At 39.1% G+C, this 26060-nt stretch overlaps 1 protein-coding gene across 1 annotated transcript in view; it reads right to left on the reverse strand.

Moving 5' to 3' along the window:
* Positions 1-23928: 23928 nt before the first annotated feature.
* The window catches only part of LOC132511520 (AP-2 complex subunit beta-like), a 33476-nt gene continuing 31344 nt past the window's right edge, over positions 23929-26060 (reverse strand). Inside the window, 3 exon segments of the mRNA XM_060134737.1 lie at positions 23929-24042; positions 24175-24292; positions 24810-25031. Coding sequence (XP_059990720.1) covers positions 23929-24042; positions 24175-24292; positions 24810-25031 — 454 coding nt within the window.

The following is a 26060-nucleotide window of genomic DNA, read 5'->3' on the forward strand; positions in this document are numbered from 1 at the left end:
CCTTCCTTCGTGGGCTGAGACCGGAGAACCTTAGCTGAAGCCTAGAAAGAGAAGAAAGGAACTCGGGTTGACTGAGCCTCTACCCTGCGCCCAGGGCCAGAACTTTATAATGAGCTTTATCTCTAGATGCCTCTCTTGTGTCCACACAACCCAACACTGCAGGGCAGCACCCCCGTTGCATATCTAGGGGCCCAGGTGGGAGAGACGGCACCAGCTAGACGTGGCAAAGCGGGGCTTCAAACCCAGACCTATATGGCTCTCTCAAACCTGTGCTTTTCCTTTCAGAAAGGCAGCACCATTCTTCAGCACTGAAGCTGTCGGTCCTGGGTTCAAGTTGACACTTCTGTCAACCACTAGATATGTTAACTCGGATCAGTCACTCATCTCTCTGGGCCTCAGTTTCCCTGGCTATAAACCAAAGAGTAGTGGTACCCACTGCATAGGGTGTGGTGAGGATTGAAGGAGTTCAAGCCAAGCCTGGTACAGAGTCAGTGCTCCATTTATGTTGACTGTGGAGTTTGTGCTCTTCTCCAATAAAGCCACTCCCCAGGACAGTGGAAGAAAGCACGGCTGCCCCCACCCCATGTAGGCTGCAAAGGAGAGAGCCCTGGGCTTGGGGGCTAAGGACATGATTTCAGAGCCCAGCACTACACGTTACCCGGGGTGTTACCTTGGACAAGTCACTGGATGTCTCTGAACTTCAGTGTCCTCACCTCTAGAATGAGGACAGTGAGGCTACCAACTGTGCAGGGTAATGGTGTCACGCCGGGTAGGTGACAGCCCCTAGCACGGTCCAGAGGAGAGCAGAGACCAGGAGGCAGGGACTGGAATTGCCCTGTGGTGGAGACTGATGACCTGTGGGCAGTAAGAAAGAGAGGGGAAGGGGCGTGGAGGAAGGTTCAGATGCCCAAAAAGATCCAAACCCTACTGCCAAACCAAGGTGGGCATTTCCCAGCCACAGAGAGAGATTATGATATTCACGGAGCAAAGATGGATGGGAACATTACAGGACTAGGGTCTTTACCCTTTTCTGTCATCTTCTGCTGAAGGTGGCCACCAAGAAACTTACTGTCCACAGAGACCTTCCCGCTGTGCAACCCAGGGGAAGTTGCTCACCCACTCTGTTCCTTCTCTTTTTGGTGTCTGCGCTAGGAGAATGATGTTCACAAAGCTCGTGATTGGGAGGGATGAGAATGAGGAGGAATAAACTACTGGAAAGGAAAGACGTAGAAGACCTCAGCAAAGAACCCCTACCCCCGCCCCACCGCCAGGGCATTCAGTGGTATCTCCCTTCGGTCCCTGGCTGGGAGATGGGGGCCTGAGGACGTCACAGGAAGGTGTGGCAGAGGAGGACCAAGCCACAGAGACCAAAATTAGCAACAAGTTGGGGCAGGGAAACCCTGTGTGGGTGCAGCTCTGAGGGAGGCAAAGCTCCAGCAGGGGAAGGTGGGTGTGGACTGCTGTTCCCTCCCAGCTTCCACAGGGTGAAAGTGGAACCAGCATGGGCTGGGGTTGGGGGGCGGGCCGGGGGAGTAGGGCATGAAAGATCCAGGATCATATTCCAGCTGTGTCTGTGTGAGATCGTCTATTTGACAAAGGTGTACTGAATACTCTTTATACCCAAGTCACTATTCTAAAAGCTAGACAAGGGTATGACAGGAAGAAGCCCAAGGACCTGACCTCAGGGAACTTCAAGTAGAAGAGAGATGCAAGGCAAAACTTGACCATGGTCCAAGGGCGAGACCAGTGAAATGCCATGAGGAGTTCAGAGGACAGAGCTGGGAAGGGAGAGAGATCCAAGTCAACCATCTGAGCCAGAGCTATGAGCATCACAGTTGGAAAGGACCTTAGAGGTTTTCTGATTCAAACGTCTCAGTTTCCAGATTAGGAAACTGAGACCCGGGGAAAAGGAATTCTTTGCATGAAGTCATGTAACGTACTGGCATCAGCAGAGCCAGCTGAGGACCTAGGTATCCTGACTCCTCAGGCCCATCCCCAGCACTATCATGGTTCCATTTACACCCCTGACCAAGGCTGACAGATGAGCTAGCAAACGGAGCTCAGGTAGCCCAGGACAAATCCATTGTCAGAACCGTAAGTACTCAACATACTCAACCATGGCCTTTAGTTTCAGGTAAGATTCAATTCAGCTGCACAAAGAAACCCAAAACATTCCGAGCTTTTGCACCCTAGTTTTTAATCTCTCAGGTGAAAGTCTGGAGGCCTGAGGTCCAGGCTATAAGAAAGCTCTAATCCACAAGGTTGCCAGGGACCCAGGCTCACTCCAGCACCCTCTTTCCATCCCTAAGTTATGGCCTTGGTCCTACAGCCTCGAGTGAGGGCACCTGCACTCCAGGCAGCAGGGCAGGATGAAGAAGAAGAGGGGGCAGACCTTGCCTTTTAACAAGGGTTCCTGGAGGCTGTCACATGACACATCACTTTACAGCCTCCAGTGGGAGGCTGGAAAATAATTTCTTTTTTTGTGGTACGCGGGCCTCTCACTGTTGTGGCCTCTCCCGTTGCGGAGCACAGGCTCTGGACGCGCAGGCTCAGAGGGCATGGCTCACGGGCCTAGGTGCTCTGCGGCATGTGGGATCTTCCCGGACCGGGATCTTCCCGGACCGGGACACGAACCCGTGTCCCTTGCATCGGCAAGGGTGAGATATTTAAAAGGTGAGATATTTCCAAGTTAGACAACTATTTACCATCTCATGCCCACAGAGCAGCTGAAAAGTATAGTAAGCAATACTCAACTAAAAAGCACTTTTCCCTTTCCCAAGTGATTTTAAAAGACCTCACGAAGTAAGCATGTTTAAGCCTCTAAGGTTTTATGGTGCAAATGTATTTCACGTCAGAGGCATATCACTTATTACTCTTAGGACGCAGAAGAAAGCTAGGTGATGACAGTACTCTTACAGGCATGCCATTTGCAGCAACATACCCATATTTATTTCAAAGGGGATTTTTCTGCACGTGTGTTTCTTTTTTAAAAACACAAAACAGGGCTTCCCTGGTGGCGCAGTGGTTGAGAGTCTGCCTGCCGATGCAGGGGACACGGGTTCGTGCCCCGGTCCGGGAAGATCCCATGTGCCGCGGAGCAGCTGGACCCGTAAGCCATGGCCGCTGAGCCTGCACGTCCGGAGCCTGTGCTCCGCAACGGGAGAGGCCATAGCAAGTGAGAGGCCCGCGTAGCGCAAAAAAAAAACAACAACACAAAACAAGCACAAATGGACAAAAAGGTCATCCAAAAAGGAACCACATAAGGGATTGTGAAGGTGACAAATTGAAGGCTATTTATCTGATAAAGACCTTATGTAAGAGACTGTGCTTCTTTTTACATATTGGTTCTCTCTTTGTGTTCTAGGAAGAGGTGTTTTTGTTTGTTGATTTGTTTCACTTTCCCCATCCCATTTGAGGGTCAAAGTTATCAGGAGAAAGGTAATTTAAATGGCAAACAACAGAAAGTCCGTATCTATTTATCAAAACTTGAAGCACAGACTGGGAGATGTACTTAGAAGTTAAATGGTCATATCTAGCGAATGTTAAATATGCTTGCCTACGAGGTCAAACACCCTGTAACGAGGCCTGATCCTCATGAAACCACAAGTTTCCTTTGGGTGAAAATCACAGCACTGCCCTAAAACCAAAGATTCAATGCAAGGGCTAATGAAAGATTAATAATCATTTTCTTGGGTACTGCCCTTTTCTTTTTGTTTATCTGTGCCCATAGTCTGTTAAAACAGAGCTACAGTATTGTAAACGTTGACTACACTAATTTGTAAAGCAATAAATCCTACGCTCTGGCTATTCATGAACCACTGAAACACCTATATTAGACAATACGAGACACTCAGAAACGGTGCAAGTGCAGATACTCTAACCACTCAGAGATCAAATTCTACTTAGAGTTGAGGTTTATTATAATTAATGAAGGGAGATTCTGAAAAGATTCCAAGATACCCATTATAAGAGTTTATTAGAGTACTGCCGTTCCCAAATTAAAATTTTAAGGTTATCTATAAAGCAAGAGTTCCATGTTACCTGACAGTCTGTTCATAATAGCATTTCCTTACTGATATGGAGCAATTTATTTTGGTAAAAAAGGTACAGGCAACTGAACAACTATGTCTACACAGAATCTAGGCTGCTCTTATAAAACAATCCTGCAAACATTATTTCATTAACAGCTAGCTTTACAGCATAAGAGAAGCAGTATTTGCTAACTTCATCCATAAGCTTGAACCAAAGTTACAGTAAAGGATAAAAATAGCTAAATGTATACATGGGCGGACCTCATTTTATTGCACTTTGCAGATATTGCAGTCTTTACAAATTCAAAGTTTGTGGCAACCCTGCATTGTCAGATGATGATAAGCATTTTTTAGCAATACAGTATTTTTATTTTTATTTTTTAATTTATTTTTGCAGTACGCGGGCCTCTCACTGCTGTGGCCTCTCCCATTGTTGAGCACAGGCTCCAGACACGCAGGCTCAGCGGCCATGGCTCACGGGCCCAGCAGCTCCGCGGCATGTGGGATCCTCCCAGACCGGGGCACGAGCCCGCGTCCCCTGCATCAGCAGGCGGACTCTCAACCACTGCACCACCAGGGAAGCCCCAGCAATACAGTATTTTTAAATTAAGGTATGTAGACTATTTTTTTAGACATAATACTATTGCACATTTAATAGACTACAGTATAGTATAGACATAACTTTTATATGCACTGAAAACACAACAACAAAATAATTCATGACACTTCATCGCAGTGGTCTGGAACTGAAGTGCACTATCTCTGTGGTACACCTGTACAGGCTTTTTACCAAGTTTTCAACTCTGGGAAAATTTCTAGCCTCATCTTTCTGGAGACTTAAGCAACTTTCAAACTTTATCCATTTAGAAAATCTTCACCACAATTTTCTAAAGGCACAACCTTACCTACCCTGAGGTTAGAACACAGAGGGGCCTTTTAACCCATTGTTTGTGTGTGGTCACTAGTATTCAGATGAAGCCTCCAGGGCAGTAGAGTAGGTTTGCAAAATGCATAGCAAATTTTTCTAGGCTATAAAAGCTTGAGGAAGACCAACTTCGTCTAAACAGAGAATCACTTCTCACTCAAACCTAGTTTACCTGCTTACCTCCCATGATGTACTGGCAAGTGTTTGCGATGGATTCCATGACTTCCTTCCACAGAAGCATTGGCGGCTTATGGTACACTGAGGCCAAAGAACCAATGTGGCAGATGAGCTCATCCAACAGAGTTGGCTCAGTAAGAGCTGTCTCCTCAGAGATCAGTGGCTTCTCAGACAAGACTACTTCTTTGGCTGTGACAGGATCAGTTGAGAGAAGGCGCCAATAAATAGAGCCCCGGTCTCGAAGGTCAGGATTATCAGAATCCTAATGAAAAGGCAATGGCAAGAAGGTTTAAATGTAACCTTTCTCCATACAGAAAGCCAAACTGCTGGATTTATTATCAAGGCAATGCTTAAGTGATTTACGCAGAGTTGGCCGTTAAGAAGATATTTAAACTCAATATATTGTTAATAGAGCCATAATTCTGTAATCTCTAATGTTTCCAAGAATTTAAATATAAATTGAAGTGGGTTAGTTCTAAGACTCAAATTCAAAATGAAGTTGGGAAAAGGAAAATAAAGTTTAAGCCAGTAAAAATCAACTGCTTACGATGGCCTCAGGACGTAAAAATAATGTTTTTAACTGCTTTAATATTAGCAGGATTATTCATGAAACACAGCTTACATATATTTCACCCATACCTTCTTTCTTCATTCAAATATTTATTAACTATCTCCTATGGAGACACTGGCCAGGCCCTGGAAACAAAGAGATAACAACACGGTGCCTGACTTCAATGAGCTCAAAGAATATTAATTATTACAATATAGTATGAGAGGTACTATTACCTAAATAATAAAAAAAACTGTTCAAGAGAGAACATAACGAAGTGCTTCTAAAAGGGGTGACACTTGAATTTAGTGGTCTCGTTTTTTTTTGTGGCTGTTTAAAAATAATTTTATACATGGTCATGGCTAAGAAAAATTTATTATCAATGACACATCACAATTTAGAAATGTATAATATAAAAATAAGTCTCCCCCTATCATCCAACCCTACCCCACCTTAACTCCCCATCCCCAAAATAGCCATATTAACAGTGCACTATATATCTTACCAGAGAGCTCCCACACATATATATTTATTTTATACAAAACCAGTTTCATAGTATATATACTGCTCCTCAAGCTGCTTTCCATATTGGCACATACAGCTGCCATTTTCCACTGTATATGCAGCACTGCATCATTATTTACTAGTGTCCTATTGATGAACATTTAGGCTGTTGCCTCTTTCTCCCTCCTTCCTACTATTTATTTTTGCAATCATTATAAAGTGGCAATAAATATCCTGGTATCCACCTCTCAGAATGTCTATATAGTGGCATTCATTTACGCATAAATTGTTCCAGTGGTATCATGTTATTAAAGGCAACAATCAGTCCCATTCCAATTTCTGTATTTAAAACACATACAAAAATATTTTCTTTAAACTAGGCCAGGGTTTTTCCCATGAGTTTCTACATAAGCAGATGAACTGGTTTATAATTTAGCCATTTAAGGCACGTATCATTCAGCTCAACACCAGAAGTGACCCTGATGGTTTTATATAGATTTTCTTAATCATGTATTATTTAATTTGCACTCAAAATGGAGTGCTGGTTAAAAACAAAAAAGCATAAAGAACACTGAGATACAAGTTAATACAGTATAAAAAGGGTAAATTTTACCTCAAGATAATCTTTATCACATTCATAGGTTGCATTATTCTAACAGAAATGCACATATATACATGTATTATTCATATCAAAATGTTTGTAGTATTTGAAATGCCAGGGTTAAAAAAAGGAAACAGTGATACTATCCAATTTAAATGAGTTTGTTTTGTTGCTTGTTGGGAGGGGGGCTAATTTGCTCCTGAGGAAGTGTTTATAAATAGCAGCCTGAAACCTCCTCACTTAGATTTTCATTTGGAAACAAAGCGTGAATATTATGAAACATAAACAAGTTGATTTTTTAAAAGAGCAGAATACAACTTTCTCCAAGTATCACATCAGGAAAGCAATCCCCTGCCCAGCTTTTATGATATTTAAATTAAAAGTTAAATTTTAATCTGTATATTCAGTCCCCAAAGCATGTCATTTAAAATTTGTAGACTATGCTTTTTATTACACAATGAACACTACACATCACTTAACTGGGAAAACTTAATTTGCCGTTATATAGTAGTAAAGTTGTTAAACATATTAAAATAAACTACATAATACAGCTTAATAATATACTTATTAAAATATTTTTTTTTTTACTTCAAACTATTTCTCTCATATAGCTGGTACATATTTAACCAAATGGCCAAAAAAAAAAAAATTCCTGTCGAGATTCGTAAAATATATACTTCTGTGAAAATAGCCTGAGTCCCCCCACAAATTCAAAACACTGCAACAGGACAAACTTCTGGAGACAGAATCACTGGATCAAAGGGTATACGTACTGTAAATCTTAACAGAAAAATTTAGTCCTATGAGAAATGAGAAAATGAGTGCAAATTTTCCAGGACTAGAAGTGAAGAGTGGGCAAGGATCTCCACTGTCCAAACTCAGTTATCCTGAGGGGTGATCTGTTAGGACTACTATCAGCTGGCCTTCACTTCCTCACTAATTCACATGGAGACCACGATAAATCAGGCCCAGTCAAAGCTAATGACAAGAAAATAGAAACTTTTTATGATTTTAAGGTGCCATTATGTGTTTGGTGACTCAGAAAATTTGGTTTCGGATCTACTGTACTGCTAGTCTTCTAGGCCCCCATAAGGATCTCAAGAAAATAGTGTATTTCCCAAAATTTGAGAGCTTCCAAAACAATTCTTACCAGGCAAGCTCTGAAACAGTAATTCTTAAACTGTAATGTGCATCAACATTTTAACACACCAGGAAAGCCACTGAAAGTGCAGATTCCAGACTTTCTGATTCATTATGTCAGAAGTGGGGCCCAGGAACTTTTATTTTTAACAAGCAGCACAGGTGATTTTGATGATGATGGTCTCTTGTTCACAGATGGAAAAACTAAGGTGAAGACTTCTTTTCCACGTACTAAAAATAGTAATTACTAAAGTTTGGACACTTCTATGAGTATTCTTTACTAATTCCTCTAAAACTATCAAAGCGAAAAGACAAATCTTTGAAATAAAGCCATGGATTCAAGGGTTGGTTTTCTTTTCCCCTAATTTTATATATATATATATATATATATATATATATATATATTTTTTTTTTTTTTTTTTTTTCTAACCTGTTGATCTCTGTCATTTAACTGGGGTGTTCAGACACATTTAATGTACTTATTGATATGGTTAGGTTTGGAACTGTTGTCATTTCTTTTTTATTTGTCTTATCTGTTCTCTGCTCCCCTTTTATTCTTTTTTCTTTATTGCTGTTGTTTTTATAAATTTATTTATTTTTTGGTGCATTGAGTCTTCGTTGTTGGGTCTTCATTGCTGTGCGTGGGCTTTCTCTAGTTGCCGTGAGTGGGGGCTACTCTTCGTTGCGGTGCGTGGGCTTCTCATTGCCGTGGCTTCTCCCGTTGCAGAGCTTGGGCTCTAGGTGCACAGGCTTCAGTAGTTGTGGCATGTGGGCTCAGTAGTTGTGGCATGTGGGCTCAGTAGTTTGTGGCACGTGGGCTCAGTAGTTGTGGCCCACGGGCTTCAGAGCACTCAGCAGCTGTGGCACACGGGCTTAGTTGCTCCGTGGCATGTGGGATCCTCCCGGACCAGGGCTCAAACCTGTGTGCCCTGCATTGGCAGGCGGACTCTCGTCCACTGCACCACCAGGGAAGTCCCATAATATTTCTAATCATACCACCATTTTATTTAAAATTAGAAGCACAAAGATTTCACATATACTTCACTGAATCCTCAGCACAGATAAACAACACGATTAAGTCTACTATAAAGACAGAACAGTAGTATGACAGAGAAATTTGCCCAGTCACGTCCTGAACCAGTGGATATAGCAGAAACAGAACTCCACCACCCAATTCAAATTAACGTAACTCAGCAGATCATGCTGCCCTCAACTTAAAAATTTATGGCTGGTAACATAAATATTAAATTAGGTTCTTATTTCACGAACGTGAGAAAAAAATTCCAGAGGAAAATTCCAGTGGAAAAGACATATAAATGTGCTTATTCTATTATGCTAATGCCTCAGATTTCATTAATTGGACAGAAAAGGCAAGTCTAGAGAAACTTTATTAATTATTTATAGCCAAATATGAAATAATCATCCACAATAATCTTAAAACCTCTAAGTTCACTTATTTATACTGGCTTATGCACAACAATGCTTCAGGCAGGGAAGACAGGAAATGCGTATTCTCAAAAGTCATTCTTAACTTTCAGACTTGAGAAGCAGCATTAACAGAGTAGAAAAGGGCAAAGACTCTGGAGCCAGGCTACTTGGGTTTGAGTCCTAGTTCCACCCCATACTAACAGGGCCGGCCTCTCTATGTCTCAGTTTCCTCACCTATGAAATGGGAAGAGTAACAGTATTAACCCTTACTGAAAGCCTGGCACATAGTAAGCACTATACAGATGACTGTTGTTACTAAGATTCTCTACTAGTCCTTGTACAGAAAATCTAGAATTAGGAACGTCTGATGGTTTATTTATACCCTGCCGTGTTCTAGAAAAGGATTTAGCAAAGCTTATAAAAATACATCTAAAGCTAGAGAACATAAATTAGAAGCAAAGGCAGAAAAACGCAAGCCACGATGACCCACACATTTTCTACAGGAGATCCTTAAATTTGATTCTAAGGTTTCAAACATCTGACATGGAAAACAAGTCTAGTCAGATAAGCCATTCAGAGGGGCAGTTAATTACATACTAATGCATAAGAGAATCCAAAACTGGTTAGGAATTTTTTTATGGGGTTTCATACAGGAAAAAAATATATAATAGAATAAATACTTTGATAACACATCTAAAGAGGATAGTTTCTCATGACAACCCTTACTACAGGATGATGATATTAGTGTAATTCAGTAAAAACAATTCTAATAAGGGTCAAATACAATGCAGTCTAGATCCCCAGCTCTCTACTAATCTGGCTTGATTCAGTGGTAAATTTCAACATCTATAAGAACATAGGGAATCCTCCCTAAACACTTTATCTCAGGCAAATACTGTAATAAGAGTGAGTTTGAACTCTGACAAGAACCTAAAACACAGCTCTCCTATGCTGCCTGTTAAATACAGATACAGAGGCCTTAAGAGACAATGGAGGTGAAGGCAGGGTTCAGAACTTGTGAATACAATAGAATCTACCAAGACACTCACTTGATTATGAGGCTAGCCTTATCTATTCAGAAGTGAGTAGACAGGATTTCCCTGGTGGCACAGTGGTTAAGAATCTGCCTGCCAATGCAGGGGACACAGGTTCGAGCCCTGGTCTGGGAAAATCCCACATGCCACGGAGCAACTAAGCCCGTGTGCCACAATTACTGAAGCCCACGTGCCACAAGTACTGAAGTCCATGCTCCGCAACAAGAGAAGCCACTGCAATGAGAAGCCTGCGTACCACAACGAAGAGTAGCCCCTACTTGCTGCAGCTAGAAAAAGCCCGTGTGCAGCCAAAAGTAAGTAAATAATTAAATTTAAAAAGTGAGTAGACAAGGAGCAAAGCCAAAATTCTTTTTAGAAAATTGTTCTAACTCCATCTTAACAGAGATACAAATGGGTAATAAAGGGTCTAGACTAGGAAATCTAGAATGCTCAATATAGATAATATTAAATAACCATTGCCTTGATGGTTATGGAAATCGCTTTGCTTCAGGCAAAAGGAAGTTTTAGAAAAAACACTTCAAAGAGCTCTAACAAATAAATTTTAAAAGATGTAAAATTAATAATAGGAAAGGTGTATCTATTTTCCAATGTGGATGAATGTCAAGTGGCCTCTCAGCAGTTGAGTTTGACTATTCCACACATACATAAACACAGAATCTTCAATTTGGCTGAGGCATGAATCTGTCACACAATGTAAGCCGAGACAGTCTCTTACCTGCCGAGTGATTCTAGGTCACCACCCAGCACTCCCATCTCTACATTTTCTCTTTCCTTATTTTCTACTTCTTGTGGTAACTTTCATGGAGAGCCAGATATTGCTGATGCTTTGAAATGTGGCCGACAGGGGAGAGTTAAAACTTGAGATACTTTAATAAATAGAAATCCCATGATTCTTGAAGAAAATGAGATTTCTGAGAAAGCTAAGAGACTGTATAAATATGTATTTATCTGTGTTTAGGGAGTTTTCTGAAGTGTTAGTACATAGACCTCATTAAAGTCAAGTTTACTATATTACCGTCTAGAATAAACACAAGACTTCTTTGAATCTGGTTAATTTATACAGAGCTCTTTCTTTCATACAAAGGAAGAGAGGCTCCAGGGCCTGTAGCAAAAGACAGAAATGAACTTCAAGGTCCTAAGGTGAAGTCAAATACATGGCTAATTTAATGGCAATCACCCTACAGAGTCTGTAATAAGCACTACATGATTAAGAAGGGGCAATTTCTATTCAAAATGGCCCCCTGTAGATGACCTATTAAACACTAACGTGAAAATTAACGTCTAACCTAAACTACTTTGATTCAGAAGATGACCAATTTCTGCTCTTAGTGTCAAGACACGCCTCATCAGTGATGGACAACCTCCCAGTCCACTTTTCATGGACAGATGGTGAGCCATGGCCTGCCCTTGACTCCACATACTCATATGGATGCGTCTTCACACTAACCATAATGGGGTCAAGTGAAGGTTTAGAGACTTGGGGAAATAGCACATTTAAAAGTTCACTCATAATTTGTTGGAGAAATGGAGAAGACTGAGAGGTACAAGGGGTGGAGTGGGACACCTCTATTTTCTGTGAAGTGAATTTTCTGACATCCTTTAACCCAACTACTGTTGGTCAACTGCTCCTTAAAAGATAATCAAGCGATAATTCTCAGTAATGTTTACATGCATCAGTAATCAGATAAGACAATTATCTTAATTTTTAGTTCAGGTCTTCTTCACGTTTGAGTTCATTGATTGTAAAACATCTGTACTGGAATCAAGTGTCAGAAAGTAGCCTTTGACTCTAGCAGTTTTCTTGGCTGTATTTTTTTCAGAGTTGTATAGCATATTCTATAAACAACTTATTTAATAATGTCTGCTTTATAGTATTCCATTAAGTATTCAAATGCCTTATCTGCCCGTCGAACTTCTTTTCCTTAAAATGGATTCCTGGCATTTCTAAAATTAAATACTGTCAGAGGAAAGAAGAACTTTGCATTTATCAGGTACCAAATGATGCGCTTTGACCACTTAACAGATGATGTATTGGCAACTATTCAAGGTTCCCATTTGTGGTCTCAGTTTGGAACTGGGTTTCAAGAAGTGTACTAAGTGCACACCGCAACAGTACTAATTAATTACAGGATTTACCATATTTAGTCCTCCAATTGTGTTCATTATTGATATGAAATAAAGCTCCCCAGAGCAAAAAAAAAAGGAAAGATGACAGCTCAGAGCTAGGTTAAAGAACTATAAAAGGGTTCAAATGCTGTTAATATACAACTATAAAGAGATGAAAGAGGAAAATGGTAAATTGAATATCTGAATCAGATTCCATGTGTAAACACACATCATAACTCTTGACAGCCTGCTAAAGCCAGCCTGTTCTCAAATTCAATTAAGAACATTACTGGATCATGATGGACTGATCATTATACTAGTTACGTCAGAAAAGGTAATTACTTTGATTTCTGTGTATCCAGCTGGTTGCCACATTCCTGAAATCAGAACCCTCCCTAAAAGGACCAAAACTACTAAATAATTAAGGAAGCAGCATTAGCACTTTAAAAGTACTTAAAGAGAAAGGCAACTTATTTAAAAGGTAGAACAGCACGCGAGATATTTGTCAAAGCATTTACCATCTCTACAGGGTACTTTCATTTGAAAGCTGAAATTAAGTTCCCCAGAAGGAGATACTGTGAGACTCAATGTCATTTTCACAAAGTCATGTCCATCATTAACACTAAAGAGTCTAAGTTCAATTTTCATGAATTATCATTAAAACTGGAGTCAGTCGATTCATTTAGAAGCCATACAACAAGTTCTAATTCAGCAGAATATGTAAAAGAGACACTGTTTTTATTTTTTTAACAGAACCTAAAGACTGCACTCCTTCCGTTTAAAATCTCTGCAAATGAACCTTCTTGGAAGAAGTTTCACAATTTCCTAGAATTTAAAACAAGACAAATCAACTCCATGCTTTTTTCAGACTTCTTACCTGTGCTGCCAAACTCAAGACCTGCTGTACCAGCTCCTGCGTTTCTGATGGTTTCTTAAGAAACAGCTTCACTATGGCAGTAAGCAGAGTGAGCTGTACCTAAGCAAATGTAATTTAATAGGTAAAGTGAAAGGCATTTGCATTATTCCACACCATGAATTCCAAAGTGATATTTTCCCAAATATGACTTACCATGAGGTCTTTCTGATTTTGATTAAGAAACAAAGGTTAAAACTCAGCCAATATCCACAATAGCAGTCAAAGGTTTTCATCAACTGAAAACTCACTAGCCTCCTATCTCCAAATTGCGTATTTTGGCATCAAAAACTGCCAGTTTGTTTCTGGCCCAGATAATCACCTGTATTTCTTAAAGTACATGCTAACATACTGATGGCAATAAAACTGGTTCCTGACCAAATTCTTTATTATTTACTTCCACCAAAAGCTACAACTTCCAGGGAATTAGGGAATCATTTATCATACTGAGGCAAGAGCCAAGACAGTAGAATTATGCCAGATCACAACCAATTAAGAGTGGCATGCTAGGGCTTCCCTGGTGGCGCAGTGGTTAAGAATCCGCCTGCAATAAAGGGGACATGGGTTTGAGCCCTGGTCCAGGAAGATCCCACGTGCCGCAGAGCAACTAAGCCCATGCGCCACAACTACTGAAGCCTGCGCGCCTAGAGTCTGTGCTCCGCAACAAGAGAAGCCACCACAATGAGAAGCCCTCGCACTGCAATGAAGAGTGGCCCCCGCTCGCAGCAACTAGAGAAAGCCTGCGCACAGCAATGGAAGACCCAATGCAGCCAAAAATAAATAAATGAAACAAATCTATTAAAAACAAAACAAAAAAAGAATAAAATTTTAAAAATAATAATAAAAAAAAAAAGTTGCCTGCCAAACCATGAGACTACTGGCTGGTATATGTTCCTTGTACGGCCTATTAAAATTACTATGATAGATTACACACATGAACTTCAATTTGCAGTGAGTACAAATGCCGGGGGAAAAGCTTTAATAATTTATCTGCTTCTCTGGGCCTTTGACTCGAAGGTCTCTCAGTTTTGGTAGAAGACAGACAGAAGATGGGAAGGAGTCTAACCATCCACAAAGAATCTTTTCAAACTGCACATGCCAGCCTTCACCCCAGACAGAAACCCCAGCTGCAACTGAGCCACAACCATTACTAACAGCAATGGGTAATCATCTTTAGGTGACAGAAAATTAAAAAGTAATAACTACTGCTCTAAGTCAGCAGTTGTCAAAGAGTGGTTCTGGACCAGCAGCAGCAATAGCATCACCACCCTCAACCTTGTAAGAAATGAACATGCTTAGGCCCATCTCAGATCTACTGACTCAGAAATTCTAGGGGTGGGGCCGAGCAACCTGTCCTTTAACACAGGTTAAACACCAGTGCTTAGGTGCTTCTAAGGCTCATTAAAGTTTGAGAACCACTGTCTAAATTAGGCAGGCTTGTTCCAACAGAAGTTAGCACAACTGAAAAAGGTCACCCCTTTTTGGGAGAAAAATGAACATACTATATGTGTATATAAATTCGCACACATGAAACTGCCTAACTTTTACCTTTCCTGAAGTCGTCCCCAAAACATCTAATACATTAAGATATAGATGGGAACTTACCTGGGTGCTTTCATCATGAAAACCTTCCAGGAAGCTCTCTAGTAACTCATCTGCATTGTCAATTCTTTCAGCATATTCTCCCACAATCCAAATCATAGCTGCTCGAGCGTCTGGCTCATCCAGTGAGTCTAAGTTCTCACACAAAGTGACAATGATACTTTCATATCTGATATAACAAAATGGACTATGGTTACTGAAGGCAAAACTGAGAAGTGTATTTAACAATGAAGCCTACAAAGCAAAAAACCATGGACGAGGTACCCTAAACCACCACCAAACTACAAAGACTTTTAGCCAAGAGAATGTACAGGCTTTAAAGCCAGAAAATTATAAATGTCTTCAATTTTCCTTCAATTATGTTTTAATAACTAGACCATAAATCTTTATAAAAGCTTATCAGATATTCTTTTCACAAGGAAAAACTAACCTATGGTTTAAGATAATACCACTACCTTACATTTCTTACAGTCTTTCTCATAACTAGCTCAGAGAATTTTCCTATTACTTCATTTTACCTTCATCATAGAGGAACAGAAATTCCACTTTACTATTAGGAAAATGGAGTCAGACAGCAATAGCATACAGAAACAGTAATTTTGTCTCTTATCCACTATCTCTGCTTTCTATAGAGATCTTTATGTTCTTTCCTCCCAAGGCACCCACACTAATGACCTGTTTTTCTGAAGAAATAAGCAATTCAAGTATTTATTTTCACAGGTCTATAGCTCTCATTCTTTACCATGTTAAATCCATCTCCTTGGCTAATGTGTTTTTTTTTTGCTTTTTTTTTTTTTGCAGTATGCGGGCCGCTCCCGTTGCGGAGCACAGGCTCCAGATGTGCAGGCTCAGGGGCCATGGCTCACAGGCCCAGCCGCTCCGCGGCATGTGGGATCTTCCCAGACCGGGGCACAAACCCGTGTCCCCTGCATCGGCAGGCGGACTCTCAACCACTGCGCCACCAGGGAAGCCCGGCTAATGTAGTTTTAAACATCAGAATGAAATTGTATAATAAATGAGATATGGACAACTGAATAATACACTTAATTGTTTGCCCTATTTCCACTGATTAAACCAGGTTCTCAATAATGCTTTCTCAAAATTAAACTATCATAATCCCTCAGTAACACTAATCAGAAATGGACACATTTCTTTACCAAGCATATTAAGATATACACCTCCCCACTTAATCAAGAAGTTTAGAAACCCAACCCTCCTCTTTCCTGGGAGAGTGGTAAAAGTATATGATCCTTTTTCCAAAAATACCATTTCTAGAATTTAAAAAATATATATATATATAGAGAGAGAGAGAGAGTATACATAATGCTTAATAAACCACTACCTTATTAAAATATTTCTTCTAATTCTGAGTCCACCACTAAGCTAACTAACTGTAAGTCACTTCATTTCACATTATCTTTAACGATAATCAGAAGCCTTAGCACAGTTCATCTCTATGATTATAAGGTAAAATGAGATTTAGGATGCTTATAAGATCTGCTCTTATTTCACTCTTTTCGGGTTCCTTAATTGTTTGCCTTCAAAAGCAAATCTGAAAAAGTATTTTTGTTTCATAACTAAGAGGCCTCAATGTGAAAATTTTTGTGGAGTGAAAATGTAGATTTTGTATATCTTAATGGAAGCAGCTACAATACTTCAGAAAAGGCCTGAAACTCTGACAGTTCATTGTTGCGTGTTCTATAATTTTCTACAAGTACTAGGTAACATACTAAGTGAATAGTGAAGCTGTCACCTCCCTGGCTTTTACAATAAGGTGACCATATAATTTATTATTCAAACTGAGACGTTTCTGAGAGTGAAAAGGGGCACAATTATTAATTATGCCTGGTAAGAGGCATAAAATGGATTATGCCCAGACAACGTGGAATATATGGGTATCCTTATTTAATAGTAACTTCATCACCAAAGAATCTGGCTAACTTTAATATATGTCAATTGACAATGCATATTCAGACAAAGCTTCAATTCTTCTAAAAGTGATAAAGCAGAGTGAAAAATCAGATTTTAATCCTTGTGCTAACCAACTTATATGTTTCTGATTTTTAATAAAGTATTCAATTATGACCAGTTACTTTACAAAGACTAATTCTTACCTAGCCAACCTCAAAGTGCCTTACTTAAACATTTCCTAAATGATCTGAGGAAGAGGGGCAGAAGTATCTGGACGTACTTGTTGGGGTATTTGCGGAAGATGTAACAATCGCCTCTTGGACCACATAATTTACTTTGGTTTGGATGAGATCAAGCAATGTGCTTACACAGCGCTCTGCAGATTGCTGCAAAGAGGAACATAATGAGAAGTCAGATGATCTATCCAATAACACAACCTCAACATAAAAAATATTTTTTTTCGAACATTCAGGTGTTATCAACTAAACTAGACTAAAAGATGAGGCACTTAATTTGACCACACTATACTAGAGGCTGGGTTATCTGATGGAGATATACAGAAGTTCTAGATATACTCCAAATTTTACTCATTACAAGAAACAGTTCAAGTGAAAAAAATCATCTTGGATAGCCAGGATGACAGAAATGAGAAGAAAGCATAAGTCAAGGTAGAAGGAAAGAATAAGAATGAAAGAATAAGCCAAGCGAAGAGGTCTTTATCTGCAGTTCATGAATGAGCACAGACAGAAGGCATCTTTAAACCTCTTGAAATGAAACTGCCAAATTTCATTTGTGCACACAAGCATATTTTCCTGGGAGAAGGTTTACAGTTTTCATTATATTTTCAAAGTTCTCTGTGACTCAAAAAACTCTAAGAAAAATTTGCCATCTTCTGGGCTATATAACTGCAAGTCTATGGCCTTAGATAAACTGCAACTTTCCACAGCCTATGGCTCATCTATAAAATAGAATTTAATCTATTAGTCTTTTATTAATGAAGGGAATATGGAAAAATACAAGTGACAAAACTAATGTATTGAAACAATAAGTCATAGTTTTTAAAAGAAGGTTCCAGAAGAGAGAGCCTAAAAACCAAGGACTGATTTATCATATATTACAATGTATTATGATGGGTCATTCCATTATATGCCTCCTGATAAGATGCAATAGGAAATTCACAGCAGCATCCAGGAGGTATTCTTGCCAAAAACACTGAATATGAATATTACCAAGCCTCTAGATTTAATTTTCTAAAGGGGATGAAGGAATGAGATAAACAACATCACTAAAATACTATCAGCCAAATCTAGACTCTGGAAAAGTCTACAAGCCTAATGATCTAGTCCTTTCAACAAATGGCACCCAAATAAATAAGTAAAGACTTAAGAGACATATTAACCAAATGCAATGTATACCTAGCTCTCGTTTAGATTTTGATTTGAACAAGGCAACTGTAAGAAGACATTTAGACACAATTAGGGAAAACTGAACATGGACTAGGTATTTAATGAGATTAAGAGTTACTGTTTGTTGAGTACGGTAACGGTAACGATATCATGACAATTTATTTTTTAGAGGACCTTATCTATTAGATATACACATTGGACTACTCTAATAAGATGATATCTGAGATCTGCATTAAAATATAACAGTAACCCACTCCCTTGAAGGGGGAGGGAGAGGGAGAAGATCAAATGGGAACAGCAATGTGTTGATATTTGTTCAAGATGGATGGTGGGTATATGAGAGCTCATTAATCAATTTTACCTTAGTGTATACCTAAAAATTTCTGTAATAAAATCTTTTAAAGGTACTGTAATTTAAACCATTCCAAGCAATATAACGAAAACAAAATTGCATCTTGAGGTTATTTATATGAGGTCATATATATGATGATTCTCTTCTCTTTTATTATTGTAGTTTACCCGTTTTTGAATTCTATTTTGTTCATTTTCAACTAGTTATTTCCTGTGCTGTTATTACAACAGCAAAACAGTTGGGAAATTTTAAATATAAAAGTTATGATAAATTATAAAGCATGTAAGGGTTAAATTATCAAATTAGATAGTACAAATAAAGTACTCAGCATAAGGCTTGATAGAAAGCTAACATTTACTGAATCTTTAGTTTCATTATTATAATAAAGATAAACAAAAGGTCATCTCCCATGATGCATCAATATTCAAAAATAATTAAGTCTAGGATAGTAATTTTCAAGCAAATTGTCATCTCACCTATATTGCTTTTGATTAAATTTTAAAAACACCATTAAAGCAGTATGGCAGAGGAACAAAAGTAAATATCCAATCATTGTATATACAAAGTAAGTCCAGAAACAGAGAAAGGCATACAGACATATAAAATTTAGTGTATGATAAAGGCAACATTTCATAACAGTAAGGAAAGGATGAATTGTTCTTGTGTTTGATCCCCACACTCTTATCTTTAACCAAACCATTGCCATTAAAGTAGAAAATAAAAGTGAATTTTATATAATTTTGAAGTGAAGCACAATTTTCTAGGTGGTCCACTAAAGATATCATTGGGAGAGGGACTTCCCTGGTGGCTCAGTGGTTAAGAATCCGCCTGCCAATGCAGGGGACACGGGTTCGAGCTCTGGTCCAGGAAGATACCACATGCCACAGAGCAACTAAGCCCGTGACCACAACTACTGAGCCTGTGCTCTAGAGCCCACGAGCCAAAACTACTGAGCCTGCATGCCACAACTACTGAAGCCCGAGCACCTAGAGACTATGCTCTGCAACAAGAGAAGCCACCGCAAGAAGAAGCCCGTGCACCGCGAAGAAGAGTAGCCCCCACTCTCTGCAACTAGAGAAAGCCCACACACAGCAACGAAGATCCAATGCAGCCCAAAATAAATAAATAAATAAATTTATTATTTTTAAAAAAAGATACCATTGAGAGAAAATGGACAGAATTCACTACATAAGGAAATGTGAACTCCTATGCATCAAGAAGTCAAATGAAATCAAAAGGAAAATAATTGGGAAAATAACTATTAATGAAATGAAGGGGTATCAAATGAATTAATACCTTTAATTAATTATAAAAAACTTTAAAAAATCAATGTGGAAAAGATAACACATTGAAAAAAGATACACATGGTATGAAAAAGCAATTCCAAATGGCTAAGCATAATGAAGAAAATGTCACCTCAAGTAGAGATCAAAGATTTAGCTAAAAGGATCCTCCTTATAACCATTATTTGGAAAAAGAGCAGAAACAACTTTAAGGTCCATACAGGAAGGGAAAGGCTAAATAATTATGAAGCAATCACACAGTATGTCTACAAACCACTAAAAATGATGTAAAATATTATCAGTAACATGGGAAAATGTCCATGTATAATAAGCAAAAAAAGCAGACTACAAAACATAAGTAAATAGCATTTGTAGAATGATCTCGTTTTTGTAAAAAACACACCTGTTTATGGAGGACTATGTAAACAAAGACTTAAAATCATGTCCACATCATCTCTGGAAGGGTAGAACAGGGGTAGGAGAAAGCAGAGTGTTCTACTTTTAACTTGTCTTTTTAAAATGATTTTATGTAGTAAATACATATGCTTTTTGTTTGCATAAGACATAAGTCAGTACCTTATCTTGAGCTACAAAAATAAGAAATGGTAAACACCAAAGAACAGAAGAGTGGGAAGTGAGGAATACCTTAACTTAGTGACTTAATCTCTCTCAAACAAAACCAAACATATAAATAAATCTCGCAAACAAAATCGTTTATTTGTAAGAAAAGGAGGGCAGAGGTTTATTTCCTCCTTAAAGAAACAGGTATACACTGTAATATATACAGCTTTAAATCTGTCAATCATACCTCAATAAAGCTGGAGGTGGGGTGGAGAGTAAAATCTATTTAAAAAAACAACCAAACAAAAAAGAACAGGCAAAAGTTACTGAAAAAACAGTACCATGAAATTGCTTTTTCAGTGTTACTTATTGACTCAATGGCTTATGCTTAATCTTTAACCTAACCAACTTAATATGATAAAATTATACATTTTTTTCACTTCAGGGTCCTTAAAGCAACAAGGAAACACCTGTACTTACAGTCATGATAAAAAACAACTCCAACTCTTAACACCCAAATTTTACAATAGGCCCTGTTATCTTAGCTAAGATAAACTAAAATTCTTTTTTTCTCATCTGTCATATCTAAACTAAACTAAACTAAAATTCTTTTTTTCTCATCTGTCATATCTTTGAAACCAACTACACATTAAAAAAGGGTCAGGTGCCCTGAGAGAAAAGAAGCAGCTCAGTCTGGAAGCTACAGAGAAAGGCTATTACAATTCCCTCGCTGGTTCTTGCCCTTGTCCCATGGATAGGTTAGTTAAAAACAGGCAATCACTGTCTCTCCTGCCCCAATAACTGTGTCTGGACTAGGCAACTCTTTCCAACTAATAACTTTCATGATTTAACCAGTTCTAAGAAAAGTTCTTAGGCAAATCCTGGTAACTGGAAATAAGAGAACACTATCTAAAAGGCAGGATTCTTGAAGGCTGATCTTAATCTTCCAAAGGAAGTTCATTCCTCACACACTCATATTCCCACCAGGGCACCCTGAATCAAAGGAAGAAGTGAGAGCCACCAGAAGTTCATCTCTTCCAGAAGATGATGGATAACTTTTCCATTTAGTCACAATAGACGGTACTAACAGCCACTAGGAATCTAGATGCTTTGAGAACACTTTCTAGTAATTCCAGGGATAGAAAAATCTCTTTAACTTTGGAATGAGACTCTTTGCAAGAGCACTGTCAGAGAGGTTAGTAAGACAATGACATTCTGGCAGTGAAAAGTACAAAATGACTCTTCTGCTACCAAAATAGCTCTGAAAATTGTCTGCATTAATACCATAAGCAGGTGGCTATTCCACAATGAGAAAAGAAAAAGAAAAAAGTTAAGTAGTGGTGGTAAGTTAAGAAGTGTGGGAGTAAAAAAAAAAAGATGTAACACATCAAGATCCAATAAACAGATTTTCCCATTTCTCAAATGGAGCAACAGAAGTATATATTAAGTATGTGAAGCGACTGAGCTGGCAGAACCAGAAGTAGAAACCAGGATTAATTGACTTCTTGCTATAACAACTAGTCTACTAAACGATTTATCAGTGGTAACCCTATGAAGCAGCATTCAGTAAATAAAAACAAGGAAGGCCAATTAGGAATTTGGCTTTCAGAGGCACTTCTCTGACACAGCATCTGATTCCTTCTGTTCCTGTGAAGCACTGGTCATACTGTACAAATTATTTTAGTAACTATCCTTGTGAAATCATATGGCCCAATCTGACTCAAAGTAGAACTGTAGGGACTTCCCTGGTGGTGCAGTGGTTAAGAATCCGCCTGCCAATGCAGGGGACACGGGTTGGAGCCCTGGTCCAGGAAGATCCCACATACGCCGAAGCAAATAAGCCTGTGCACCACAACTACTGAGCCTGTGCTCTAGAGCCCACAAGCCGCAACTACTGAGGCCCGTGCACCTAGAGCCCGTGCTCTGCCACAAGAGAAGCCACCGAAATGAGAAGCCCCCATGCACCTCAACGAAGAGTAGCCCCCACTCACCACGACTAGAGAAAGCCCACGCGCGGCAATGAAGACCCAACGCAGCCAATAAATAAATAATTAATTAAATAAAATGTCAAAAGAAAAAAAAGCAGAATTGCACATAGTCAAGTAGTAAGAACAAATATGGAGCTCTGAATCCACAATATCGTTGTGCACAGAAGCCATCATTAGTTGCAACAAACTTCTGAATGAGGAGAAACAACAGAGGCTTGGTGACTGATGAAGCAGTGCATTGTAAGTTGTAGCCCTTAATACCTACTGGAAGGCTGCAACCAAGCTAGAACCAATCTGCCCTCTAAGACCACAGAGAAGCTCTTCAAGAGGACTTCCAAGTAAAGATCAACTCCCTTCCCTAAAGCAGAAACCTGCTAGTCAACAGTCCTGCCTATGTGCACAGAAATCCTGACAAGTTTTCTGTCATCTCATTTTTAACACAAATAGGCAGCAATTTACTGTAAGTATGGTATACACTTCAGTTAAAAAATCATATATAGACATGCAACCATCACCATAAAATACTCCAGATAATTAAATTCAAACTGCAGAAACAAAACCAAAAACTGTAATTCACATCACAAGAGATTTAAGAAACTATTGCAACCACAAAAAAAGGAATGCTATGAAAAAGTACCCATAACAAGAAGCAGCAATGAAGGGAGGCTGTATGGAAAGATGGCTGTGCAGAAGACAAGAAAGCAACCACCCAGACTGGAGTAAGGACTGGAAGGACAGAGGGCTGGAAGAGAGAAGGGTCTAGAACAAAAGAAAAGTTTTATTAATTTGATATTATGCTTGAAAAGCTGGAAGAAGATAGGAGTGCAATGAAGGCACAATGAAATTAAAAAAAAAAAGACAAAGGCCATTAAAAACTACAGAAAAAACAAAAGCCTTTATAAGAAAGAAAACGCAATCATTTGATTGTGTAGGCTCTACATATTTACAGGCATAATACGCACAGCAAGCTTTGCAAGACTCTAGTTGATAGAACAAGAAACAAAGGTATATTATCTCAATTTACAAAGATAATACAGGAACAAAAACCTCATGATATAACTATACAGGGGATCTATACAGAACGGTAGAAGTAGGAGTGATGGAGTATATGAACCAAGTTGCTTCTCTCATAGCGGAAAGTTAATAAGCGATGTCTACAATTGGTAAATCAATAAATAGTAGCATAAGGATATTAGAGATATGGAAGTAATCAAAATAACTAAAACTAGGAACAGAGTTAAACATGATTCCCTCGGGAAAGAGAGGGACCAGAGACAGCTGTTTTTCATTAAAAATTCTTTAATATTTTAACAATGTGCTTTATTATTTTGATAAACTTAAAAATGTAAGGAAAGAGGTGAAGAGAATACCTAGAGTCCCACAACGTGATCAAAACTACCACGGGACACTTGCCTCCACCTTGATGGCACACCATCCAATGGCCCGCAAAAGTGTGCGCACAAAGTCGACATCCACCTCTGTGGCATATTCCTTCAGTTCTGCCAGAACCTGTTAAAAATCGATGAAGTGAATAATCATTAAGGATTCTCCAACAGCAATTTCATGGCCTAGGTTTTTCTGAAGGCCGTATCTTAAGATCTAAGTTATTAGATCTTAACTTGAATCTACTTTAAGTCTGACCTGAGCAATGTTGGCTTGGGATGCCAAACGAATCATGATGTCCAATTTCTCTAGTTTCACATAGATGGGATCATTGTACGTCACAAAGAAAACTTTGATCTGCTTCAAGATTTCAGGCCTGTGGTACACAGAAACACAAGATAAGGAAGGTGAGGCATATATTGATATATCCTTCTGAGTCTGCATTAATACCTAACCTGTGCTTCTCTGCTCTCCATTCACACACTCCACTCCAGGGAAAAAAAACTCACAAACTTCCTCTACATCCCTCTCACCAGATCCATCTGGCAGACTATTTTTAAGGAGTAAAGTATATATTGCCAAGAAGAACCACTGGAAGAACAACAACCTGATCTACATTACAGCCTGAACCATATTAAGCAGACACTAGCTATCATACAACTAAGAGTTCCTTCAGAAAAGAAACTAAATTGTAGAGCAACACCAGGCATTCATTGTAAGAACACTCTAAAATCAACTGTTAGCCTCCTGACCCTGGGCAAGTTGCTCTACCATACAGTATTTTCATTTCCATACATTAAACAGAGTTTTAACACAGTCCTCTTTAATAATGATGTTATTAAGTTTAATTCAAAATTACAAACACTTTAATCACCAATTCATTTTTTCCCAACCTTTTCTGGATGATCAGGTTGATGTTCCTCAGGGCAACGTACTGCACCTCTGGCTCCCCAGACAGCAAAGTGACAAGTGGAGGGGCCAACTTCTTCAGCAGCATATTGTAGTAGTCAGAGTCCTTGGGTAACAACTCTAGAAATTTCATTAGGACTTTTACTGCTGAAAGCACCACTGCTGAGTTGGCGTGAGATAGCCAAGGAGTTACCCGCTCACAGATACTGAGGACAGAAAATGAAAATTAGTACCTTAAATTATAATTTCTTTGCTCAATCCAATCTATAAGGTAATGTCAGAGGTTCCCATGGCCCAGGTATAAAGAAATTAGAAAATCAGTTAGAAAAGTCAAAACTCCATACATAGGTAAATTTGGGATCCAACACTGCGGACGCCTCAATCCTAGCAAACTACAAACAGAGCAGGGATATCAGAAGACTTTAGGAAACCAGCAATAAGGGATGTTCAAACTGGAAGGGAACTAGCCAATACCCCAAACACCTGAAGCTCACACCATTTACCTTCCTATTTTATAGTCCTCTCTGTCTCCCCATATTATGTAAGGGCTCCCTGCCTCACAGCCCATTTCTCCTCAGCCTATAGGAAGTCAAATTAAGCATTCTGAGAGTTATTTCATAGTGAGAGATATCAACCAACTGTGGCTGAAGTTTCACTGTAAGATGCAGAAGGAGATGGGGTGACAGGGAAAACCACCCAACCTCTTGCATTCAGCATAATAAGGGAATCTCGGGAAGGGTGTTTGTTTGTTTGTTTGTTTTTAACAACACAACACCACTGCAATACTCTCTCAACCTCATCCCCTTCTCCTAGTCCCTTCCACCTACACTTAAATGTCTCATAAAATACAGAATATTTAGTTATCCATTGAGGGTTCTTCAGAAATTAACCTAATTTTGATAGCTCTTAGGCAATGTGAGTGGCTAGCGGACTCAGTTAAGGACACAAGGTAAGTAAGCTGTGTTTTTCTCCCTTCCCCCTGTATCTACTTGGCTGACTCCCTGACCTCCTTTAGGTATTTATACAAATGCTACCTTCTCAGGGAGACCTTTCCTGACCACCCAGCATTTGTTAGATCTCCTCCCTACTTTATCTTTCTTGTTAGCACTTATCATCATCTGACCTATTATATGCTGTATTACGTATACATATTATATATACTTCTGCCCTATCCCTCAGAATAAGTGTTCCATAAGAGCTATGATTTTTGTCTGTCCACTGCTATATCCTCAGAG

This window comes from Lagenorhynchus albirostris, chromosome 20, assembly GCF_949774975.1.
Source record: "Lagenorhynchus albirostris chromosome 20, mLagAlb1.1, whole genome shotgun sequence".
Classification (NCBI taxonomy): Eukaryota; Metazoa; Chordata; class Mammalia; order Artiodactyla; family Delphinidae; genus Lagenorhynchus; species Lagenorhynchus albirostris.